Genomic DNA, 27,212 nt, shown 5'->3' on the forward strand with positions numbered 1-27,212 from the left:
GGCTCAGAATCAGGTGAAGGAACTGCAGGTGTGGAGAACTGAAGTGTTGGGTGAACCTCAACATTTCTGACAGCTCAGAGATACTGTTTTTAAAACTGCACACATCAAGTCTTAGCTGGGGAGATAAGGATCCAAGTAATTAAGCAGAGCTTACTCTAGGCAATTGTTGGCTGACCTCACCTGTACCTATTTGTGCCTAAAAGAGACAAGACACTGGCTTTATATGATTACCTATGCCTGGGTTCCATTCAGACCAGCCAGGTAAAAGTTCTGGGGGTGGGGCCTGGGCACATTAATATTTTTAAAAGATCTCCAGGGGATACCGTGCAATCAGGTTTAAGAACCACTGGACTAAAGTGAAATGTAAATTTCATTACCAATCTCTTGGATCGCTTTCATTTTCCCAAGGGTTTGGCTCTTTGTAAAGTGGGAAGACTATTTTCAGAAATATGAGAATACCGGAGAAAATCAACCCTGCACATTCACACACACACAGAAATTCTGCAGTTCCCTCTAGCATTTTCTATTGAGGGCTCTCAACTTCTAGATCTTTCTGAGAACTCTCACATTGCAGAACAGACGGCTAAGTTGACAACACCACCGATGGAATTTCCAGAGAAAGCCAAATATGGCAGAATTCCATTTGTCTGATTTCCTCCTCTTTTTAGTACTATTGCTTGAGCAGCTTTGATGAAATTTAGGAAACTGGAGTCAGAAGGGCCCCTAATGCAATCAGCTGAGAGCCACCATGGAGGATGAGGCTTTCTGTGTCACTGTGGGAAACTGGATTTGTGGATGCTTCTACCCATTTCAAATAAACTCCCGTACTTATGAAGGAGGCCTGCTGGTTGCTTCCCCCTAGTATGGCTGCTTGTCCATGGGGGCTACATGTAGAAAGTGGGGATGCCTATTAAACAAACAAGCCTGGGATTAAGCAAGATGGATGTAAGCAGGTGAGACAGACCCTTTCCATGTGCCTCCCTTTTCTCTGACAATAAACCTTAAAGACTTTGAAGAAGGAACTCTTGGCTCCACCAGTTATTAGTAATGAATGAAGAAGACAGATACCTTTGGGGAAGCTTTGTTTGGTGCCTAGAATTTTACATTTGAACGTTTCTTCGTGATAAGAGTAATGGTCAGTTTTGAACAAGGAGCACAGGTTTTCTTAACACATAACATTTGGCCCACCTTAATTTGTTCATTTTCCTCCTTTTTAATAAGCACAAAGTAGATCTTTGCTTTTTAATAATGTTACTGCTTTACATTAGATCATTAAATATCAAAAATGGAAAGCCGTGTTTTCTAGGTGGCTAGAGTTTTTGTGTGTATTGGGAGTGGGGTGGGAGAGAAAACATTTTCTGTGTGCTAGACTGTCATTGTAAACTCAGCTGGATTTAGGACATTCTGATAAACTGGTAAAAGTAACCTATCACTTTCTGAGAGTGCCTACAAAGATGACAATGACGATGATGGTGATAGCTAACATTTATTGAGTGCTAAATACGAGTCAGGCACTGTGTTAATTATTCTACATGTATAATTCTCTTGTCGCTAAGCTAATAAGGTAGAAATTACTACTATTCTCACATTATATGAGAAGACTAAGGCACAGAAAGATTAGGTAACCTTTCTAAAAAAAAAAAAAAAAAGCCCATCATGATTCAGAGCTATTGGCAGTAAATACATGTAGCACATATTTCTGGTAAGAGTCTTCCTCGAAAAACCTCATAAATTTACGAAGAACAGCATCAGCTGTTCACCATCTAGCACTGACTCACCTCCTTTCCCGTTTGCCTCTAATCTCTCATAGAGAACCTACTGCAGTCAAAAGAATTGACTCACTAGACTGCAAAATGCTGTTCCTTCTCTCTTTCTGTATAAAATCTACCCATCTTTAAGTATAATTTTTCCATAAAACCACCCCAACCACTCACATACAACCAGCTGTAGCAACTTTGTATCCTCTTAATTCCACAAAATATTCTTTGTCTTTAAGAAACCTTGGGCAATTGGTTATTTTTATAGCTATATCATAGATACATATGCCATACAAGCATATTTTAAACTTTTTCCTATATAAGCACAATGCCTGGCATGTTGCAGATCTCCAATAAATATTTTCTCACTATCTTTTCTGAAACCAAAAAAGTTTAGAATATCTTATGACATTCTCAGGACAAGTGAATAAACAACAGATAACAGTTGAGGACAGAAGGGAGCTGTGAAGTTTTATTCTCCATAGATGGAATTATGTTCCAGTGGTTACTGGAAGATGTCTCTCTACCTGGTTACCCACACTGGACTTGACGCTGGCTTTAAACCGGAGGGGTCTGATGACTGCTCTCCCTTCTCAAGTGCTATGGAAGTACTACTGGCAGGACTATGGGTCTCTGCATGCGTGTTTCCATTCTCAATGCAATCACAGACAGTGCCAAACCTTTATGTCCTTATTTTCTGAACCTTCATATGACAGGTGGTAGACATTCCCATGGCACTGACACAAAAATTAGTAAATACAGGGCTACATGTTTAAAATATCCAGGAACAAGATGCCAGATTATCAAACCTATTTCAAAAGATTGTTAAAGCTGCAATCTTGAATGACATAGCCATGTGCTATGCCAAGAACACATAAATCCCCACCTATAAAGCAACAGGGTGTCACCTGCACACCCAACAATAAAGAATTCAGGGTTTTTCTTTAAGTTAAGACTAAAGCAAGGATGGTAAATGATTATGCAATGTAATTCCCCTTTTATTCCTCCCATCACACAATGAACAACTGACCTTCTGTGTGTGTATATGTGTGAGTGAACTGTTTAAATAAGAAGCTTCAGCTAGTTCTTCTATTAAATATGAGAGAAAAAATAAACATTTCCATTGTGCAAGCCTGGAATCTTTTTCATAATATAAAGCCAAATGGAAAATAAAAGAGAATGAATATCATCAGAGGACGATTACCTATGACAAGTCAACAACTGCTGCCGGCAATCAGCGAGGACCAGCATGTATAATACTAAGCCTTAAGATGCAAAATATTTATGCCTAAACTTTATGAACAACTGCTCAAGGAAAATGACTTGCTTTCTTTGCCTGACAAAGAAAATTTAGGCAGCTGTTCTCTCCAACTTTGATTTCCAGAAATCTGGGGACTGAAACTGCCATCTGTAGAACAGCTATTGTTTAATTTGAAGACCACATCACAGGATATTTAAGTGACATGCCAGAAAGGGTTACTGCCCCACTGTCAAGCTGGCCTGGATGCTGGGTTTATTATGTGTGCTTTCTTCATGTAATCATTGATTCAACATCCCTCTTGACATTGAGGGCTGGAAAATTCTCCTTATTGACAAAGATACAATACGAGAATATGAAAATGTGTCTACTCAGAAAGGACTGACCGGGGATTACCTAATAAAAAAGATAAGAAGAAACAATGGCAGACCTTGTCGTATTTAAAAATAATATGCTGGTCCCTCTTCCAACTTATTCTACTTAATGTAGCCATGCACTCACCACATGCATTTCTAGCGCAGACTATGAGCTGAAAACTATTAACCAAAGTCTTATTTCTTCATGCTAAAAAGGCTCTGCCAAGCAGCGTCAGTAACAGCAACAATGAAAAATAAGATTGCAGGTGCATACCTTAACCTCCTGATTGGTAAAGACCTCGACATCCACCACACAGGCAACCAGAGTGGAAACATCACAGTCCATGCTAGGGGCTGGCATTCCCCCTTCTGAATTTTTAATAAAGAGTTAGGCAACCTCAGAGTTGTGAGTGAAGGGAAGAGCCTCCAGATGGATATTGCTGTGGCCAGGCCTCGGTGCTGCCTTGCTCTGGGGACGACTGGAGGCTTGGGCTCCTGGAGCCCGCTCCCACTGCACGCAGCCCTCCGCGTCTGAGGCAGCACAGCAGAGTAACGAACGGCCCGGCTTGCTCACGGCAATGACATCACCACAAAGACTGACACAAGCTGAAGCTATTTTTTTTTCTCCAAGCCTTTTATCTCTAGGCAGTGCAGTGGAGCAAATTGAACATGATTATGTGCTAAATCTGAACTCAGACTAAATCAATTCAGGCAGCGTTAGCTAGGAACTGAGTCATAGCTGTTGTTGCAGCCGAGTGCTTATGTTTGCAAAAAGCAGGAGGGTGGGGGGGAATCTGACACCAGAGTTTCTTCTTTGAGGTGGGGGAGGTGTAATTCCGCAGATGAGCCTCCTGAGGTTAAGGTTTGACAATTTTCTGCCTACGAGATGAGCAGGAAGTTGAGGCATTTTGCAAATTGCTTGGCTTCTGTTAATTGCTCTGTGCCACTCGGAGCAGCCACACATGTTCTGGGCATCCTAATGCATCCCGGGCATGGGCTGAATAGAAATCCGTTCTTGGAGTGACTAAAGAGCTGGTCGTCTGTCATTTAGGGAGCATGGTAAGAGGAGATAATTAGAGGTTTGTGGAAATTCTATTTGAAGACTATAAGTGCAGACCAGTAACGCTAAAAGCACCCTTCCAAGCTCGGGATTTCAGGCTGTCTCCAAGGTCATTCAAACCAAAAGCAGTTCATGGAAAGGAGCTACAGCAAATATTTCACACGGGGACAGATGGCAGGGTCTAATGGGCAAACTCACTGCTGTGGCTCAGAGCTTGTCAGATCCTTGGGGCTTGACTTCATCTGAGACTTTGAACACATTCCTTTGCTTTCTCAGGCTTTTTTCCTGATTATAAATCCCTGAAGGGCAAGGCCACAGATAATTTACCTTTATATCTTGAGTCTTTCATAGACTGCCTGGCACAAGAAGATGATACTTGTTTAATAAATAAATCAATCAAACAGGAATAGCCTCTTTTCACAGGAGTGACCAAAGGAAAAATTTCCAATTGTTTTTCATTTTATCATTAGTTATACAAGTCCCAGTAGAACTCACTAACATTGTAGCAGCATCTATCCTTCAGAGTTCAGTTGGATCTTCAGTGGCCACTGGAACATCCTGATTTATAACAGATTGGTACTTTTCTAACATATGACTGGACAAAAGCCTCCCAATTTTACACGCAGATGAGAAAGATGACATTTCAGACTGAGAGTAGAAGCTTTCTCATTTGTCCTCATCGGTCTACACTTGAGTCCAATGTTCCCCTTCAACAAGGCATTTTCTATGCTAAAGGTAATCAGGCCACAAATACCGTTATTTAGACTGATGAAACTGTGTGTCTGTGTCTTTATGCATTTGTTCAAGTGGCATTTATTTCACTGTCCAGGACACTGTGGGAAATATTAAGTCATATATGCATATAATCCAACTAATATCCAGTAATGATTATGCAAAGCTCTGCATCTGATACTCTCAAGGATAAAATGATGAAAAAGCAAATGTCACTATCATCAATGGGCTTAAAATCCAGGGGAGGAGATAAGACATGGAGACCAACATTTCACAAGGCAGGGATGGTGATGGCTGAATAGGTATAGGAAGTGTTCAGTGGGAGCACTGGAGAAAGAGCAATGAATGCTGAATGCTGGATCCCATGTTAGGATGGAAGGTGAGCATCAGAGAGGGGGAGGAAATTTCTGCTCTGACCTTGAAACACGGGAAAGACGCTGGCAGGCAGAGAAGAAGTGAGGGGTGCCCTTCAGCTAGGTAAAAACAGACTAGAAATGTCCAAAGGAAAGAATAAGGCATTTGGATGCAAAACTCGCTCAGGGTTAAATCTGGCTGGGGCCTGAAGTATACAAGGCAGCCAGAGCCAGACGATGCAAAACCTGGCCAACATGAAGTACCAGGCAGCTTTTGAAAAGGTAAATGGGGGATCTACCTGTACAAATGTAGCTAAAATGTAAAGTAATACAAAGGTGAATATGATTTTGAATATCACTGGCATCTGTTCAAGAGGCAAAACAAAGAAATGAATATTTTTTCATATGCCATGGCATATCCTAAAATTTATTTTTTACATTTCACAGCATACTGGTAAATGTTTAACAATCAGCTCTCTGAAAAGAAACATTTCAATTTTTAGCATTTGTCAATTTCTATGGTGTAAATATGCTCATCATGGCTGATTTCAAGCAGTCAGTGTGAAGTCAAACTGAATACAAAGTTGGGAAGACATGCATGTAATCTGCTCACACGGGCTGTTCCAGCACATCACTGTTTCATACTCATGAAAACGTTATGCCATATCAGTGACAGTTCATCCATAGAGGCAAAGTCCACATGTGCCCAGAGCCCATCAAGAAACAACAGCAAAGTAGAAGCAACACATTCTAATCATTGCTCTGTTTACATAAGGGGCTGTATGAATTATTTCACACTTTATGTTTAGGAAAGAGCTATAAAAGATAAACATTGTTGTGGTATACCCTGGCCAGAGGACATTATCCAGGAAGCAAAGCCCTACTTGAAGTTGTAAAATAGGCAGTTTTTTTCCTGATGTATCCTCAGCTTTCCCTTTCTAATTTGATTCTGCCCTGCAGATTCCTTTCTGCTATCCAAGCACCTACTAACTTTATGCTTTCCTCTTTTAAAATATCTTTTCAAGGACAGCTGTCAACTCATCTGTATAAGCATTAAAAGACTGATAACTCATAGTATTATCCCTCCCAGAGGAATCCATATTTTAATAGGAGACAGAGTCTTAAGTTGGGTAAATAGTGTTTTTATGGCAGAGTTCTAGGCATCAAGAGCAGATGATTTGTGGGGCAAAGGAACTTTCCAGTAACTCTGAACTAAAATTAGTGGGTTTTAAACCCCCAAATTATTGGGTTTGTAATAGTCATTTGTCTATACAATATGGTCATTTTCCTATTGGCTAGAGAGCCCAGGGGGCTCCCCTGTTATAATAGTGTCTTCTTTCTCTAGAGTTTTTTTGTTTGTTTGTTTTTTGAGATACAGTCTCATTCTGTCACCAGGCTGGAGTGCAGTGGCGCGATCTCAGCTCACTGCAACCACCACCTCCTGGGTTCAAATGATTCTCCTGTCTCAGCCTCCCTAGTAGCTGGGACTACAGGCTCTGGCCACAATGCCCAGCTAATTTTTGTATTTTTAGAAGAGATGGGGTTTCACCATGTTGGCCAGGATGGTCTCGATCTCTTGACCTCATGATCCGCCCACATTGGCCTCCCAAAGTGCTGGGATTACAGGCTTGAACCACTGCTCCTGGCCAAGAATGTGTTTTTTATAGCTAGGGGCTGACTTGCAGCCTTGGAGGTGTCTAGAATATAGATGTACTTTGGCCAATGGCTACAAGGCCTTGTAAACACTAGACTCGGGTTATTCTCCCACTTCATCTCATATCATTCTCACCTTTCTTCAATCCTCTTGTTCCAGCCCAATTGGCCTTATTGGTGTTCCAAAAAAAGAAAGAAACAAAGAAAAAAATTCCAAGCTCATTCCCATCTCAGGCCCTTTGCACTTGCTATTCCCTCTCTCTGAAAATATTCAGATCTCTTCATGGCTTGCTCCTTCTTATCATCTGGATCTCCACTCAGATCACATCTCTTTGGAAAAGTATTCCCCAATCAGCTAAAATAAAAATTGTGTGCACATGTATACACACACAGAGTCAATCACTATCCTGGCATCTTCATTTTAACTTTCTTCACAGCACTTTTCACTACCTGAAATTATTCTGTTCATTTATTTCTTTATGTGTCCACTGCTTGTCCTCACAACTAGAATTTAATCTCCATAAAAGCAGAGATTTTTGCCTATTCTGTTCCCTGCTTATTCCCAGGGGCTAGAAGGATGCCTGACACTTAGGAGGTAACCTAATAAATATCTGAAAGATGAATGGATAAATACACAAATGAATCTAAAAAGGCAAGTAGAAAGACTCAAACCAATAGAGATGCCTCCTGGATCTAGGAGTTGCAGGGAGGTTTTTGCAGAAGGGCTGCAAAGGCATGGTGAGTTCAGTGATAACCTCTCATCTCTGAGAGCTGAGTCCTGGCACAGCTCGGTTCAGGAGTGTCCGTTCCAGCTGAAGTGGCCAGAAAACCTTGGGATTCATCCAAACCACTGCTCTTGCAATGACTGATCACACTGAGGAAAGGATGCATTATGCACAGACCCCTTGGACAGAGGCCATTGCTCTCCCTTCAGTTCAGGCAATTCTCTAAAAGGACGGACAGCTGAGCTGATAACACTCACCTCCACCTCAGCTGGAGGAGATGCACAACTTCCAATCCCAGAGGAAGCTGTGGTAGCAGCAGCCAAGCCTGTTTGGCTAATGAGCATAGAAGTTCCCATTACAGCTATGGGTTGTCAAAGGCTCTGCTCCTTCTGTATGCCCTTCTGGATCATCTGTTTTTTTAAATGTTTATTATGGAGAATTTCAAATATATTCAGCAGAAGAGAGAATGTAATAATGAGCCTTCATGTATCCACCACCCAGGTACAAGAATAATTAACAAGGGGCCAATCTTGCTTCCTGTCTGCTAGTCACTCTCAGAGTGTGGTCCCCAGACCAACAGCATCAACATCACTTGTGTGCTTATTAGAAAGGCAGATCTTTGGGCCCCACCCAAGACTGAATCAGACACTCTGGAGGGGAGACCAGTATCTGTATTTTAATAAGCCCTCCAGGTGATTCTGATGCAAGCTCAAGCCTGAAAACCACAGCTCCATGTCTTCACCCACTTCCATACTCACTCCAGATTATTTTGCAGCAGGTGCCTGGCATCATATCATTTCATTTATAAATATTTCAGTATATATCTCTAAAAGACAAAGGATTCCTCTTTTGAAATCACAATACGTACTATCACACAATTCAAAAAGCAAGAATATTTTCTTAGTATCACCAAACGTCCTGCCAGGGTTCAAATTTCTCCAGCTGTACTATGACGTCCTCTCATTTCCCATCCTTTCTCCCCCTCTCCTTGATCTCATCCTGGTGTTCCTTCTCTTCCTTCTTTCCTCTTTAATAGTTTGCTTATTTAAATTGGGATCCAAACTACTGTGTCTCTCATGTTTCTTTTAATCTATAGAGTTCTCCTCCATTTCTTTTTTTAATTCCTTGCAGTTTGTTGGTGGCGATGAAGCCATGTTATTTGTCTTTTAGAATTTACATATAGTGGAAATTTAGAAACTCAACACAGTGTAATTTAACAGATTTTTCTGTTGCCTGTAGGTTCTGTTGTTTAGATCCAGAGGCTTAAGGGATTCAGGTTTGGCAAGACTCCTTCCTAGATGGTGCTATGTGTACTTCTATCAGTGGGTACATAGAGTCTGGCTGTCTCTCTTTTGTGGTATTAGTGCCTTCATGCTCAATGCCTAGGTGCGTTCATTTATTAGGATTTGCACAATGATGATATTCCTCCTTCATTTATTCATGGAACACTTCCATTAAGAGGAACTACTTCTCATCTACTATTTAGTTACTTTGAGCCATGGTTTTTGTAATAAAGGCAAAAATAAATATTTGCTTCTTTTCCTTTATTAATTAAAAACTTTTTATGAGATATGGGGGGTCTTGCTATGTTGTCCAGGCTGGTCCCCAATTCCTGGCCTCAAGTGATCCTCCTGCCTCAGCCTCCAGAGTCACTGGGATTACAGGCTTGAGACACTGCACTCAGTTTTTTTTTTTTTCATGATTTACTTCCCTATTATCCTGCAAAGATCACTGAGGGTTTTTTGATTTTTATTTTTAAAGTATCATTAGGAATTCATGGATTAAACATATGTGATGGTTAAACATATTAACATATAAAACTACAATCCATTGTGGTTTAATCTTATTAATGCTCAAATTGCCCATCTTTAGCTAGTGGGAGTTTAATCAGGTTGGTTCCTGAGTCCTTTGACAAATCTTCAAAGGGCACTTACCTTATGGTATGACAAGATGTTCCAGACTCATCTTGTTCATTTCCTGCCTTAGATAAGGAGTCAGGCATTTCTCCAAGGAGCCCCAGTTCCACTTGGTAAATATTTCAACATATTTTAAGATATCAATCTAGAAGCTTAGAGGAGCTCTTTGTACTGGGTTGGGTATTGTTTATAAGCCTTTTCAGTGAACAGAGCTAGAAAATATGTAAATATTTTAAAGATAACATATGCCATGAGTTCAGATTGATCATTCCATTTCAGATCCAGGACTACAGAGATTCTGCTGAAACACATAAGTCTTACATTTGTATCCCTTTCTTTCACACCAGATATCTTCGTTCTTACCAGCAACATAATTAGCTAGTTGCCTTATCCCATACTATAGGCACGACAGCCTTGGAATCACAATATTAATGCAACCAGAAAGAGTTTAAGATTTTTTTCTAGTTATTTTTGTCCTTAGAGTATATCCCATAAAGTATGTACAAAATTATGTCTTACAGTCATTTAGAATAGCACATCTATTCCACCAACTAAAGACTAAGTTATGTTCATCTGTTTTTGATGCCTAATGATTGTTTTTCCTCTTTAATTTTGTGTTATAATTATATAAAATATTTCCACGGCTCAAAAATCAAAACTACAGATCTACAAAGAAATCCAGCTTCTATCCCTGTGATCACAATATTCTTTCTTTCCCTCTCATACATCCTTATTGTTTAGCCTCTCTCATTTTAAAAAATCTTAACAAGTATATGTGTATATTATTTTCCCATCCTTTATCCCATAATGATAGCATACTTTGCTCACTTTTTTCTGTCTTGGTCTTAATCACCATAAAATGTGATGCTGGAGATCACACCATAGTAGTAAGTAGAAATAGGCCTTTTCCTTTTTACACCTGTATAGTATTCAACTATTTGGATTTACCAACGTTTCTGCAGTTAGTCTCCATTTGGGTTGTTTCCAGCCTTTTGCTATTAAATAATGCAGCAATGGACAGACTTTGAATTTTCATATTTTGTTACTGTATCTTTGGGACAGATTTTAGAGTGGAAACACTGGGTTAAAAAGCAAATGCCTAAGTAATTTTGCTAGCTCTTGCCAAATTTTCCTCCACAGGAATTGTACTATTTTTCTTCCCCACCAGCAATTTATGAGAAAGTTTGTTTCTCCACAATATGTGTTTCAGAATGCATTGGACATTTTCCCATCTGGTGGGTAAGATGTGATTATCTCAGTGAAGCTTTGATTTGCATTTCTCTTTCTATAGGCGCACATATTTCTACAAGTGAACTCAGCCAGCATTGTCTGAATCAATGCCTTCCAATCTTTTCTCCAGCTAATACAGATTCTGTTACTGACACTAGCAATCAAAATATCCTAAAGACACACTAGAGACCTCAATGAGTTTTCTAGTTTATATTTCTCTTATTATGAGCAAGGTGTTAAGGTTTGTTCCTATGCTAAAGAGTCACCTGTGTTTCCTCCATTATGATACCTCACTTGAGTCTGTCCATCACATGCAAAAACACATTCTCACCTCAGGGCCTTTGCGCTTGGCCATCCCTCTGTCTAGAACACTATTCCCATCATTGTGGCAGGGTTCATCCTTCCACAGCATTCACGTCTCTGCTTAAATGTCCCTCCTCAAAAGGCCTGTCCTAATCAGCCTATCTAAGTAGCAATCCTTTCACTATCTCCTTAGCCTGCATTATTTTTCTTCCAAGCACTTACCACTAATGGACACTGTATATTTATTTGCATAGTTGTTATTTCCCTCCCTCCATGGAAAGCCAGCTCCTTGAGAAGCGGGCTCCTCTACCCTGCCCGCAGCTATATCTCCAAGTGCCCCCAAACAACAAGGCCTGCCATGCAGTGAGAGCTCAGTGAGTGTGCTGGATGAATGAATACATGAATGAATGAATGGAATTCTTTTGCTTGGAAAGCCAGTGGAGAACAGGTACTGTCACACAGACAAGAAATAAATCTACAACCTAGGTCCCTATAAAGGAGAGTGAACCTGAGAAGGGAGGCTGAGGTAAATGATAGATGACTCAGGTTGCTGGACAATGGGGATGGTGGGGTGGGGGCAGGAGAGGTCCATGAGAAGTCAGAGGGACAATGAAAAAGGAAGAGGGGCACAAAATGCAATCCGCATTCTCCCCATTGTGTAGAAGGTCCATGCTAAGTGGCAGCTGCAGTGCCCTCAGGCAGACTCAGGGACAGTGCTCATTCCACCACTGCCCAGTTAGCACCTTACTGCTGCTGAGGCCCCACAGATACCTTACAGCTAATCCCTGAGTGGCACTCCTAAGAAGCCACTGTCATTTCTTCTTTGCCGTACCTTCCTCCCCGGGTCCAAGAGTTTTATCCCTGCCTTAATTCATTCTTTAGGAAGACATATTTTCCCCTTTCCACCCTCAATATCAGAACCAAGTGCATTCATTCTGGGCAGTACCATGTTTAAGAAGCTGACACACTCGAAAAATTACAGGGATGAAAATAAAGAGGGTGTCTGCTCAGGATCCCTGTCTTCTGGGCACTGTATTCTCTGGAAACTTCTCCTTCTCCTCCTATATTGGATGTGTCTGAAGGAGGCCCTTACCAGGCTGGTCAGACTTCTCATGAGGATTTTCCAAACCTAAACTGGGTCAAGAGCACCAGTCCCCTGTGATGTCAGAAGCTTGGGACTGTTGCTGCTGTGTTTTTCACTTGTGCCTTTGAATTAAGACAAATTAGAAACAGAAAGAAAAAGTGGAGAAAGGACATCAAATTCTGGAAGCATCGAAGTCCTCATTTTCAGTCACTTTGGAGGCCCAGTGATGCCCTGTCCTGCCATGAGTCTCATTATTCAGTTCTTCCTTTGATTATTTTAATATGCTAGCATTATCCCAACCAATGCCTCTCTTTTTCCTCAACCCAATTCAGGTATTGTTTCTGTCACTAACAACTAAAAAAGTCCTGTCCAATACACACACAAGGACAAACCTAGATTAAATAACAAAGGACAATAAAGTGGGAGTCAATCATTGGGAACTAGATATTCAGGTTTTCAAATGATTCCATGGAAAGGACGCTCCTCCTTCTCCCAAGCAGTCTTGAGGTGAGGGGGCAGGCATCATCCTAAACCTCCCTCTTGAGGTCCCAACAGGAGTCTCAGCATGGATTTCTACAAAGACAACCTTGGTAGGGATCTTTTTATCTCCACTCCCTTTATCTTACTAATCTCCCTTTCAGGATATAGCGCTATCTAACTAGTTTTTGGGCCACCTGCTTAGAAAATCTGCATTTTGGTGTGATACCTACCTCTGTTTAGAATGTCATATTTATTAACTTATGGTATCTCAGTTGAAATTTGGAATTTATCATCCTATCATACTATCATTTCCTTAGGGCTAACTTTGTGAAGGAACTCTGTAAACATTCATAGGTGTTAATGTATTTAAACTTCACCATAGGCCCCATTTAGAGATGACGTAATTTGCCCAAGGAAAACTAGCTGGACAGTGGGTGAGCTAAATTATATCCAAATGGCTTGTCTTCAAAGAGTGAACTCTTAACTTCTCAACATTTCTGCTATACAAACTTCTACATTCTGGAGGAGGGATGATGAACACATCTGCACTTTGGAAAGAATTACAGTGGTGATGTGAAGACACGGTTGGAAAGCAGCAAAAGTAGGAGGGAAAGAAATTGGCATCTTGAAGTAACTTTAGAAGAACAGAAATCAACTTGGCTGAATTTCTTGGTTGAAATCTGTAAGTAGCAATGAGCACTGCTGGAGACATTGTAGAAATGTAAGAGAACTCAGTGACTAGACTAGATGGGGTGGTTTTCAGAGACAGCAAGGCAGGTGCTAAAGGGTCAAGGTTTCAAAGTCTTATCTCTAAGGGGAAGATGGTGCCAAGGACAAGGGAAAGTTCCTTAAAGAGATGAAAGTTCTCATCCACTGAAAAAGATCACGAAGGCTTCAAGGAAAAAGAAGGGCATGTGATGTGGATGCTGGATAGAGCTAAGGTGAATTGAAGCCTTGTGGGCAAGGATAGGGATGTGTTTAAAGACCAGTGAACAGCTTATTTAATTGGAATAGAAAGCCTGAGCAGGGCATGATGGGTTATAATAAGATTGGAAAGAGGGTCATGGCCACATAGCTGAGGACTTTGAGTGCCAGGGTTAAGAGTGGGCATATTGCATCCAGTAAGGTATGTGGATCTATCAAAAGTTCATGAAAAGAGTGGTGCAAGAGGTTAAATTGAAGTGGGGAAGGATTATAAATGTTGGTGACTCCAAAACTCTTGCCAGAAGCAATAGGGGTTGGATTATGGAGATGCAATAGTAATATAAGAAAGGGAATGGATATGGGAAACGCCACGGAGATAAAGTGTTTAGAGTTTAACAATTAATTGGCTGTCAAGGTAATGATCTGGGGTTGGGGAATAAAATAAAGTGAGGAGAAAAACATATTGGAAGTACCAAAAAAAAAAAAAAAAAGAAAGAAAGCACAGGGAGAAGTGTTCAAAGGAGATTCTAAGGTTTTCAGTCTGGGTAGATCCTGGTAACTGTAACTGAAATAGCTTAGTTATACAGATGACAAGAGTACATTTGTGACATACATACATGACAATGAGATACACATACACATTTGCTCATTTCAATCTGTAGCTAATATCATTCATCTCCATGTTAAAAACAAAGCAAAAAAATTAAAAAAAGAAGAAGGGGAAGGATAAAAAATGAGATTACTTCTTACAATGGTAAGAGATGCTCGTTTTTATTGGCACTAATTAAGGAAGAATATTATTGCAGTACTGTTATAGTTCTGAGTAGTCAAAACTCTAGAAGCAGATTCCTTTTCGCTGCTTTTCTTCTCATGCTAAAACCTACAGCATGAGAAAAGCAACACAGAAATCTGTGAATTGTGGTCGTTCTATGCAGCTATTTTTACTCTTTCAAAAATGCCTAGACTTTAGTTTGAGGTGTAAACATGTGAAAGTATTTGATGAGCCTTACTCTTTATTTGAATTTAAAGGATTTTAAAGTGCAAAAAGACTTCTAGAAAAGCAAATGTACCATATTTGGACCTGAACATCTAATCTTCTCACCAACCCTGATCCTCTTTCTGTATTTCCTGTTTTAACTGTGACACCACCTTCCACCCCACTCACCTTGCATCATAACTTTAGTCATCTTTGATTTCTTCCATTGGCAATCCATAGCTTGATTTGGGTTCAGGGCTGGTTAAACCAGAGGCTCAGTGAAGTTATCACAAGGTCCTGTCTCTCTAGCTCTGTCTTCTGAAGGTCAGTGTTATTCTAAAGCTGATTCCCAGGACAGCTGCCGGTAGTGCCCTCTGCCTTTATTTTATTCCAAAACAGGGACACTTGGGTCACCTGTTCACCTCTGAACATGACTGTGGCTGGGCTAGGGAATGTGCTGATTTAACATTCTGGTGAAAAAGCCAATTTAGACTCACCCCTAGAGTGAGGAGTGGTATCAGTTTTCCCTGAAGTGTGGGCTGCATGGGAATGGAAGGATATGCAAGTAAAAATCTAGATTAGGAGTAGAGGGATGCTGGGCAGGCACCCACCAGTGTCACCACTGCTTCAATTCCTATACCTGACAGAGCACTTATATGCAAATGATAGGAAATATCTTTGGCTAAGTAGCAGAAAAGTAATATATAGGGGATGAGCAGGTGGCTCTTACAGAGTTAACAAGAATCTTGAGAAACAGCTTCAGAAACTAGGTAGAAACCAAGAAGGTCTAAGATGCAGAAGACCACAGCCAAAATGATACAGAAACCAGTGTAGCTAGGATACCACCACTGGAACCCTCCCAATGCTGTCCTCATCACTGCTCCTCTGCTGCTGTAAGTGATCATTAACTGTCCCTGTGACTTTGTGTCATACCCTCTAGAGTCAAAAGTTCGGGTGTGGTGTCTCATTGGTCAAGCCCGAGTCATGCACCCCAACCCCAACTGCCAGGAAACCTGGCTAGGGTAATCTTAATCTTCATGGCCTCTTTGTGGCTTGTAATAACCCCACCATAGGCAATGGGGAGTGAATTTCCCCAGTATAGAAAGTGCATTAGAATGCTGGGCAACTCAAAAATAACAAAGGTCTGTTATCAGCCTCCTACTCACTCTGCTTCCCTGCTGATCCCACCTTCTTATTCAGTACCACCAGATTTGGCTTTGTGTGAACTAGTTCTGTGAACTGTACCACTCCCCTGGTTCAAATACCTTCACTGCTTTTCCATTGCTGTTAGGCCGGGCATGGTGGCTCACGCTTATAATCCCAGCATTTTGGGAGGCCAAGGTGGGTGGATCACTTGAGGCCAGGAGTTCGAGGTGAGTCTGGCCAACGTGGTGAAGCCCAGTCTCTAATAAACATACAAAAAAAGTAGCTGGGTATGGTGATGCACGCCTGTAATACCAGCTACTCAGGAAGCTGAGGCAGGAGAATTGCTTGAACCCAGGAGGTGGAGGTTGCAGTGAGCCAAGCTGATGCCACTAGACTCCAGCCTGGGTAACAAAGCGAGACCCTGTCTCAAAAAAAAAAAAAAAAAAAAGAATTAAAGGGGGTTTCTTCATATGATGATATCAACCCACTATCAGTCCATCCATCCACCACCCACCCATCCAATGACTACTTATTGAATATACTATGTTTCCAGCATCAACCTAGGCACAGGCCACAGAAAGATGACAAGTCACTATTCCTTTAAAGAGGTCTTGGTAGAAAGAAATGGAAAATTATAATATAATATAATATGATGTGGTATTATGTAATATACTATAAATTATATTGTCATAAATGATATGAATACAAAATACAGTAGGAGCATAGGAGAAGTATTTAAGTTTGGTGCAGGAAGGAGAGTTAGAGAAGATTTCTCTAAGGAAGCCACATTTTGCTGAATTTTGGAGGTAAGTGGTTTTTTAGTTTTCTAAATGGGCAGACAAGCAGAGAGTGACTTTTACATATAAACGGGGGCATAGAATGAGGTGTCAAAGTGTGAGAAACTATGAGTAGCCCAATATTGTTGGGCTGCCCAACGTGGAGTTAGGGATCGGGGTGGGAAGCTATGGGGAAGCAGCTAGACTATTAGACAGTGGCTTGACATGAAGAGCTTTGTGAGTTATGGGTAGAATTTTAAATTTTCTTCCTAATGGAAGAGAGAACCAGTAAAAGCTATGACAGTAGCCTCTTGACCATCCCTGCATTCAATTTCACCCCTTTTAAATCCATTCTGCAAATAATATGTGGCTGAGGGATCTTTGTACTAAATAAATATGATCATATTATTGTCCGTGAAAGTAGAATGCAAAGTTGGAACCAGGGCCTGTATTCTGGTTCCAACCAGAAATACAGGAGGAAATGTTAGAATCCAATAGGAGGAAATCCAAAGGATTTAAATCCAACCAGAAATACAGGAGGAAATGTTAGAATCCAAAGGAGGAAAATGTTAGAATCCAATAGGAAAATAGGTTTCTGAGACTACACAGGGAATTTATTAGGCTACCTTAGTGGAAAGCCATTCTCCTCCACTAAAATAATGTATATTACTTTCACATATATAATGTACATGAATCCATTATAGCTGCTGCCCCACTGGATGGTATAAATAATTTATTTATCCTTGTATCCTCAGCACTTAGCACATTGCCTGCCATAAAGCAACTAATCAAGATAATGTCTGATAAATGAATGAAATAATGCATGAGTGAATGATAAGATAAGCTAATCCCATCTTCGCTTCCTTTCATGGACAGATTATTTCTGAGATCTTCTACCCTAGTTGCAGCTCCACTTACTACTACTACTACCAAGACAGTCTTTGGTGCTTGCCATGAAGTCTCCTACTCCGCTATCCAACTCCTTAATTCCTCAAGCTTTGAGAATTTTAGAGATTTATACTGGAATTTAGAGACTTAGCCATGAAGTCTTAGAAGTATTTATGCATATAAAGACAGATGACTGAAAATCCATCCAAGGTTTGTGCTCCCCCTGTATAGTACAGAGTTGTTTCTGAAAAGTTGTTTCCCAATCAGGGCCCAGCTCTTGTGTGATCCTGTGACTGAGTTCTGGCCAATGGAGTGGGAGCAGAAAACAATTCATGCTACTTTCAGCCATAAGAATTTCCTTTAGAACCTTCATTTCTCTTCTTCAAGCTGACCTTGGGAGCCAAGTGTTGAAGATGGTAGAGCCTCTATCATTCTAGATCTTTGAAGGACTCCATGGAGCACACTCCTATTTCCTTCAACCCCCTCTTCTATCACATTGTGATGGGGTATTACAGGAGTGGGAAATGAGTCTCTCTTCTGGTAAGCCCTTGAAATTTTAGAGTGTATCTGGTAAAATAGAAATCATTACCTTAACTAATACAGCAGATGTATGTACATGTGTGTGTTGAAGTATATTGCTGTAAATGCAAAATCTAATTTTATACAGAATCAAAAGCCAAATGGGGATAGAAACAGAAGCAAGAGGATTTAATCCTTGAATGAATCCTTGAAGGAAAACCTTTCTTTTAAAGTTAATTTGAATGTCTCAAGTTAGCAAATTAGCAGGTAGCCATATCATTATTTGATGGATAGCATGTGTCAAGACAGAGACCAAGGGAGAAAACCGAGCTTAAGAAATGAGTATGAAAGCAAAACTGGTAAAATGAATGAGGTCAGAAAAAATTTTCTGGTAAAGTTACTAGTTTTAAAAAATCTTAATTAGTAATAGACACTTATCATTGATAAAATTTCAAATAAATAAGAAATAATTGGAATGATTATCTCTCTGAATCTTGTCAAGCTGCAGGCTGCTAATGCCCTGTACTTTAAAAAGATTCTACCTGCATAAAAATGGCAGGTAGGGCCATCAAATGACTTGCTCTGTATTTCTAAGCACTTGAAGGTCATCCTTAAAAGCAGGGGTGTCAAATCTTTTGGCTTCCCTGGGCCACATTTGAAGAAGAATTGTCTTGGGCCACACATAAACCACACTAGCACTAATGATAGCTGATGTACTAAAAAAAAAAAAAAAAAAATCGTAAAAAAATCTCATGTTTTAAGAAAGTTTACGAATTTGTGTTGGGCTAAATTCAAAGCCGTCCTGGGCCATAGGTTGGACAAGCTTGCTTAAAAGAAAGGCATTGGCCGGGCGCGGTGGCTCACGCCTGTAATCCCAGCACTTTGGGAGCCTGAGGTGGGTGGATCATGAGGTCAGAAGTTTGAGACCAGCCTGGCCAACATGGTGAAACCCCCATCTCTACTAAAAATACAAAAATTAGCCAGGCATGGTGGCAGGCACCTGTAATCCCAGCTACTCAGGAGGCTGAGGCAGGAGAATCGCTTGAACCTGGGAGGTGGAGGTTGCAGTGAGCTGAGATCATGCCATTTCACTCCAGCCTGGGTGACAGAGCAAGACTCTGTCCCCAAAAAAGGCATTTAGAAAAGTAAATATCAGTCCTATATCTTCTTTTATTTACTCTTCCTTTTCAGGTAAGGGTTGTGGTAAATCAAAAAGCTAGGACAGAGGAAGGCAAGGAAGGAAATGTAAGAAGCCACATGGAAATGTACAAAAACGCTGTTTCTGTTATAAAATGGCAGGTTGATTGTACACATTCACAACTGCTTAGATTGGGATTTGGGTTGGGGTGCCTTTTGGTTATGGAGGGCACCTTTGGAAATTCTGGAGCTTTGAGAAATCACTTTCTTTCTTTGACTGAGATATGTCTTTTGAGTGTAGTGTTAGAGTGTCAAGAGTAGAGAAACAAGAACCTGGCTATGAAAGACTGGCTCTAGGCTCAAGGAAAAGGGACAAAGACTTTTAGGTTACTTTCTAAGTCAACCAGCCCTGGAATAGGAATAAGTAAGGAAAAAGAGTATCAGGGCAAATGCTCTATTAAAGAATAGTTATTGTGCATTTGGCTGGAGTTTTCTTTGTGCTGTATCTCTGAGACATCTCGTATAGAAGGTGAAGTGGAGAAAGATATAGAATGCCAGCAGTGGAATCATAAATCACCTTATCAAGAGGGAAGTTTTAGCCAGGACTGGTGGCTCATGCCTGTAGTCCCAGCTACTCAGGAGGTTGAGGTGAGAGGATCGTTTGAATCCAGTAGTCCAAGGCTGCAGTGAGCTATGATTGTGTCACTATACTCCAGCCTGGGTGATAGGGTGAGACCCTGTCTCTTAAAAAAAGAAAGAAAGAAAAAAAAAAGAATAAGCCACAAGAACACGACCTACATATAGAACACAGATTTTCTTTCAAACCCAGAGATCTGATGAAAGGAAAGCCTAAATGAACCAAATTCCATAAAGTGGTAAGCCCTTCCCATGGGAGCACAAGTACATGTTTGCTTTCATCCTTGGTGTAGTTGTGGGAGAAAGAATTTGCCGTAGAGAGGCATAAGGAGAAACCAGATGAACTCATAGAAAACTTTTATGGTTTCATGTGGGCTAGAATAATGGATCAGAATCCCAAAGAGTCACAGCCAAAGATTAAGTCTGTAAAACTAATACTTTATCTAGACTAGATTTAAAATAGGGAAAAAGAGATCTGTGGGACAATATAAAGTATTCTAAATATGTATAATTAGAGTCTTAAAAGCAGAAGAGAGAGAGAATGATGCAGAGACATTTGAAGAAATAATAGCCAAGATTTTCCTCAAATTGACTAAAGATATTAATGCATAAATCCAGAAAACTCATCAAACTTCATGATAACCACACCTAGATGTGTCATAAACTCCTAAAATTCAAAATTAAACAGAAAATATCAAGCAGGAAGAAGAAAAAGACATTATATACAGGAGAACAACAACAGGAATTACTATTGACTTCTTATGAGAAACAATGGTGGCCAGAATACAATGGAACAACATATTTTTAAGTCAAGGAAAAAAAGATAAACTATCAACTATATTTCTATATTCAGCAAAAGATGACCTTCAAATATGAAGGTAAACCCTTATGTATTTCTGGTGAGATGTAAAATGGTATAGCCACTTGGGAAAACTATTTTTTTTTTTGAGACAGAGTCTTGCTCTGTCGTCCAGGCTGGAGTGCAGTGGTGCAATCTCGGCTCACTGCAAGCTCCGCCTCCCAGGTTCATGCCATTCTCCTGCCTCTGCCTCCTGAGTAGCTGGGACTACAGGCGCCCGTCACCACGCCCAGCTAATTTTTTGTATTTTTAGTAGAGACGGGGTTTCACTGTGTTAGCCAGGATGGTTTCGAACCCCTGACCTCGTGATCTGCCTGCCTCAGCCTCCCAAAGTGCTGGAATTACAGCCATGAGCCACCACACCTGGCCAGGAAAACAATTTGATAGTATCTTTAAAAGTTAAATATAAATGTAACATATGACCCAGGAATTCCACTATTAGCTATCTACCAAAGAAAAAACAAAGACGTATGTTGACACAAAAGCTTGTTTTTAAATGTTTATAGCAGCATTATTATAATGGCCAAAAAATGAAAATAATATGAATGCTCTCCAACTGGTGAGCAGATAATCAAAATGTAGTTTATTCATCAATAAAAAGGAATAAACTACCGACATGCTACAACAAAAATGAACCTCAAGAATATTATGCTAAATTAAAAGAAGCAAGGCACCACATATTACATTATTCCATTCATATGAAATGTCCATAAAAGTAAAATAATGGTTGCCCAGAACTGGGAGTGAAAAAGAGAAAGAACTGCCTGCAAAAGGGCATGAGGAGCTTTTCTGGAGGATAGAACTATTCTAAAACTATTGTGATGATGGTTGTATAATTCTGTAAATTTGCTAGTAATCATTGAGTTATACACATAAAATGTGTGGATTTTATGATAGTTAATTTATGCCTCAATAAATTTATTAAACAACATCAAGACAAAATGAAAATCATTTTCAACAGAAAAAAGAAAAACAGGCTCAGAGTATTTACCTACTGCACATCTGACCCTCTAGAAATGATTTTTTTCTGAAGAGAATAATACCCAATGGGAACCAAGATTGGTAAGGAAGGGAAGAAGAGGACTGGAAGGCATAAATTTGTGGGTAAATAGACAAGACCTTCTTCTTATATTTATTTAAAAAAATATTAAAAATACTATTGATTATTAAAAGCAAAAAAAATGAATTATGAAGTTTACAGCATATGTAGACATAAAATATATGACAAAACAAATATCGAGAGGAGGTGGTTTGAATGGAATTATACTGTTGTGACATTCTTCCTTTGTGAAGTAGTGTAATACTAGTTTAAGGCATACTATAATATGTTAAAGATGTGTACTGTAGTCTCTAGACTAGAGCAACCAATAAAAAATAACAAAAGGAGGGCTAGATGAAAAGTTCACAAGAGGGATCAAATGGAATACTAAAAAAAAATGTGTTTACCCAAGAGAAGGCAGAAAAGGAACAACAAAGGAATATAGGCCAGATAGAACCAATAGAAAACAAATGCCAAGATGACAGACCTAAACTCAATCACATTAATAATTATTTAAATGTAAATGAATTATAAACATTTTAATTAAGAGGTGGAAATTAACAGACTAGATTAAAATAAAAAATCTCCCTTTTTCTCTCTTTATGTATATGCAAACCGTAATACTTTATAAATATATGTGATATCTATTTAAATATACATAAACATATATTTTAAATCTAAAGACACAGACTGGTTGAAAGTAAAAATTAGAAAAATATAAACCTTACAAATAGTAAGCATAAGAAACAGTAGGTCTACATTATCAAAGTAGACTTCAAGACAAAAAGAATTATCAGAAATTAGGATATAGATATTTTATAATTTTCAGATCAAGAAAATGTAACAAACCTAGAAGTGAATGCACTTAATAACACATATTCAAAATATATGAAACAGAATTTGACAAAACTAAAGAGAAAAGTACAGATCTACAATCACTATTGGATATTTTAACACCTTTCTCAGAAATCGATAGAAAAAAAATTAAAATCAGAAAAGATGAAGATTTGAACAACTCCGAAAACCAACTTGACCTAATTGATAATTATAGAACACTGTGTCCAACAACTGCAGAACACACATTCTTTTCAGATGTACACAGGTGTACACAGAACATTTGCCATGGTAGACCACATGTTGGACTATAAAACAAGTCTCAATAGATTGAAAACGATCAAAAATAATGTAAATAAGCAGTTCTCATCATATAATACAGGGAACCCATGGGGGTTCCTGAAACCCTTTTAGGAAGTCCACAAGGTCAAAACTATTTTCAAAATAATGAGATATTATTTGCCTTTTTTACTCCCCTTTTCTCATAGGTGTACAGTGGAATTGTCTACAGGCTGGATAACATGTGACGTCACAACAGATTTAATGAAGAAACAAATATAAAAATCAAGTTGTTTCCAAATTGAGCCAGACCTTAAAGACAAATTGTGAAATTTGTGAAAATACAAATGAATGTTACTCTTTTCACTATTTTTTGTTCTGGAAAATATAGTTGTCTTTCATAATAATGTTATTTGTGTTAACATGCTCTTTTAAAGTAAGTGAACAAATATTTATTTTAAAAACCTCTCAGTTTTAAATCCTAATGTGGTCAATATAAATAGATATAATTTATATAAACAAAAGCTCTTTGGAGTCTTCAATAATTTTTACTTGTGTAAAGATGGTAAGACCAAAAATTTGAATAACTGCTGATACAGAATATGCTTTCTGATCACAAAGGAATCATTAGAAATCAATTTGAAAATAAAAATATATTCCTCTGAATAACCCTTTGGTCAAAGAAGAAATCTAAAAGGAAATTTTAAAAATATTTTAAATCAAATTATAATGAAACAATATATCAAAATCTATGGCATACAGGTAAAGCAGCGCTCAGAGGGAAATTTATAGCTTCAAATCTCTATAGTGAAAAGGAAAAGAATGTAAAATCAATGAATTATGCAACAATTTTATAGACTCAGGAAACAAAGAAAGAAGGAGCACTTCCCAACTCATTTTTTAAGGGCAGCATAATCCTGATGCCAAAGTTGGATAAAAACATGCATAATCTTTTACTGGTAATATTATGCTTAGAAATCTTTTCAAATAAATCAATATCAGTATAAATATTTATGTGCAAGAATGATAATAGCAAAAATGCTAACAAAATATATGTCTGACCATTAGGAAATAACTAAATCATGAGAAATCTATGGGATGAGATATTATGCAACCATTAAAAGTAGGTTCTTAAAGGAATTAGTGTCATGGGAAAAGACACAAAGTTTAGTAAAATATTTATATAGTCAGATCCTGTTATATGTAACACACATACATATAAAAAGCCTGAAAAAATGCATCAAAATATTAATAGTATTTAACTCTGGATTGAAGCAATTACCAATAATTTCGGTTTTCTTCTTTTCTTTTGTATTTTCTAAATCATCTGCAAGATAATTTTGTCCCTATAATAACAGTAGGGAGAAAAATACAACCATTTTTTTTATTTTATTTATTTATTTTTATTTATTTATTTTGAGACAGAGTCTCACTCTGTCACCCAGGCTGGAGTGCAGTGGCGCGATCTCGGCTCACTGCAAGCTCCGCCTCCCAGGCTCACGCCATTCTCCTGCCTCAGCCTCCCGAGCAGCTGAGACTACAGGCGCCCGCCACCACGCCCGGCTAATTTTTTGTATTTTTAGTAGAGATAGGGTTTCACTGTGTTAGCCACGATGGTCTCGATCACCTGACCTCGTGATCCGCCTGCCTCGGCCTCCCCAAGTGTTGGGATTACAGGCATGATCCACCGCGCCTGGCCAACCAATCAGTTGTTTAGAGAAAAATGTGGATAATGCAACACCACAGTTTATACAACGATATTTCTCTGGAGAAGCTTTCAAATTAATCAGTCCTATGCCTGCATTTTATAGATGGGGAAATGGAGCTCTCCCTCCTGAGTGGACACATGTAATGTACATCAGGTCATGCATCAAGTTAGTGATAAAATGAAGTCTAGAACCTAGATCTTCCTCCTCCCAATACCATACCCTTTACATTAGGCCACAATGTGAAGAAAATGGCATTGGTGTTAGGTATAGGAAAATTCTTCAGATTTAATAACTACTCTCAGGGTTAAGCCTTGCATTCAAGGGAAAAGTATTTAAAAGTATACTTAAAAATATAATCTTAATCTCAACCAAAATGTAAAAAGTATCTTATATGTATTTTATAAGGAGATAATATTTTTCCTATCTTAGCTTTAATAATATTTACCTTGTTTTTTAAAATATTCCAATTCACTAAAATCTCAAAACAACCCACTACAATTAGAATTATCAACTACATAAAAATGTTTAATGATCTATCAAAGATTTCTGCCAAAACAGAAACAAAAACAAAAACAAACAAACAAAAAACAGTCATTGTTCAAAGTGCTCAGGTTTCACCCAGGGGAAAGTTCAGCTTAAAGATTATTCTCACATCCGGTATTTGGGTTGACTCACTAAGAGATATCTGTTTAACAGAAACTTTTTCAGAGAGAACAAAAGCCATTTTTCTTTCTTGGCATAGTAATGAGTAAATCAAGCCTGTGTGAGAATAAATAAGCAAGACCTTTTATTGTTCAAAGTCTGGGGAGGACAGCGTGGCTGAGTACAGGACCTGAGCAGAATACTACATTGTGATTTAAATGGAAGCAGCCATCATTTCAACCATAAAGACTAGATTTCCATCGATGGCATATCTAGTAACCCAATTGAAATCATGTTTGTGTCTCTTTTTATGTTAAGGAAATTAAATAACCATTTTGTGGTGTGTCTAAGGTGAGTGAACTCAGATTCAATAGGCAATGAGAGGTTGCTTTTTAATTCTGCAAGTGTTTAATAAAGAAGAAAAATATCCACATTCAAGGGCAGTATTAGCATGTCAGATCACAACCTCTGTGATTTAATTATACATGTCCTCTGTTCTTAAAGAGTTGTAAAGGGAAACAAGAATCCTAGACAACAGCCAGCCTTCCCTCTGTGGTACTGAAAACATCTACAGAGCAATGGACTCTAGAACCCCTTTCTCTTCCAAGCCCATTTTGAGGAGCTTCTCTACCTCACTGCTGACTCTAGGGCCCCACTCCCCGCCCAATCTTCCCATTCCCCAAGAGCTTCCTCCCCTTCCATTAGACCTTGGTGCTGGAGCCCTGATCATCCTGTCTATGGGAATCAGGGTTCAGGCTCAGGCTCCAATTTTGTTCCCACTGCTTGGTGAACTTTGTGAGTTGGTAAAAGTCATTTACTATTTCTGGGTTCTAATTTCCTCCACTATTAGATGAAAGGATTGTGTCAGGAAAGAATGGTACCTCGGCATGTTATATTGAGAAAGATTCTAAGGCCATTTCCAGACCTCTCAGGGAAGAACAATCAGTAACGTCTGCCAGTGGCATGGAGGGGAGTGATGACAATGCACCTTGCAAGTTTGAAATGCATATTAAATGATGCCTCCATAAGACATATTCCCCCAATTATTCCCCCTCTGCTTTTTCCATTACTGCAGATAATAGAGGACTGTTTATCCCATATCCCCAAATTGTCTGCCACCTACCATTAAGTATATCGATACTACATTTACATTACAAAGGCAAACATGAAGAACGCTATTTCAAAATAGGACAGTTGAGTCAGAAAGTGAGCCATTTTTCCAAAACCATACAGCAAATCCAGAACAAATATTAAAATTTATGGACATTTATTTACTAATAAACATCTTATGCATTATAACTTACTTGTTTCACAGCTTTTATTGTGCATTTACTAGGTGTAAAGTACTATGAGTCACTAATAAGAGAAGGAAAAGATAAGAGGAAAACAGAATATCTAAGAATTCTGGGTCCTGAAGCAATTTTAAATCAGAGGAGAGAAAGACATTCACAGATAACACAAGTAAAGAAACATCTGTCTCAAAAAACCACCGCATGTTCTCACTCTTAAGTGGGAGGTGAACAATGAGAACACACGGACACAGAGAGGGGAACAACACACACAACGGCCTGTTGCAGGAGTTGGGAGGGGCAAGGGGAGGGACGGTATTAGGAAAAATCGCTAACGCATTCAGGGTTTAAAACCTGGATGACAGGTTGATAGGTGCGGCAAACGACCATTCCACACGTATTTCTATGTAACAAACCTGTATTTCTATGTAACGAACCTGCATGTTCTGCACATGTATCCCAGAACTTAAAGTAAAATTAAAAAAAAAAAAATCTGCCCTCAGGGAAAGGCAGAACTGTTCTACTTTGGAGTCTTCCTTTAATCTTCTCTTTTCACTCACTTACATCCAACCCATGTACAAATCTGTTGACTGAACCATCAAAGAAAATCTCAGATTCTGACCATTCTTACCTCCACCGCTGTGGTTCAAAC

The 27,212-nt window shown here is 39.1% G+C and overlaps 1 protein-coding gene across 7 annotated transcripts in view; it reads right to left on the reverse strand.

Annotated features, from left to right (window-relative positions):
* The window catches only part of RCAN2 (regulator of calcineurin 2), a 277,059-nt gene that overhangs the window by 106,197 nt on the left and 143,650 nt on the right, over positions 1-27,212 (reverse strand). The window contains 1 exon segment of one of the 7 annotated variants that reach the window (NM_001131464.2): positions 3,646-3,904. The exons of the other annotated variants lie outside the window; for them this stretch is intronic. Within the exon segment in view, the coding sequence (NP_001124936.1) occupies positions 3,646-3,732 (87 nt within the window). The 5' untranslated portion in view covers positions 3,733-3,904. 7 annotated transcript variants of the gene reach the window in all.

The sequence above is a fragment of the Pongo abelii genome, chromosome 5 (assembly GCF_028885655.2).
Source record: "Pongo abelii isolate AG06213 chromosome 5, NHGRI_mPonAbe1-v2.0_pri, whole genome shotgun sequence".
Lineage (NCBI taxonomy): Eukaryota > Metazoa > Chordata > Mammalia > Primates > Hominidae > Pongo > Pongo abelii.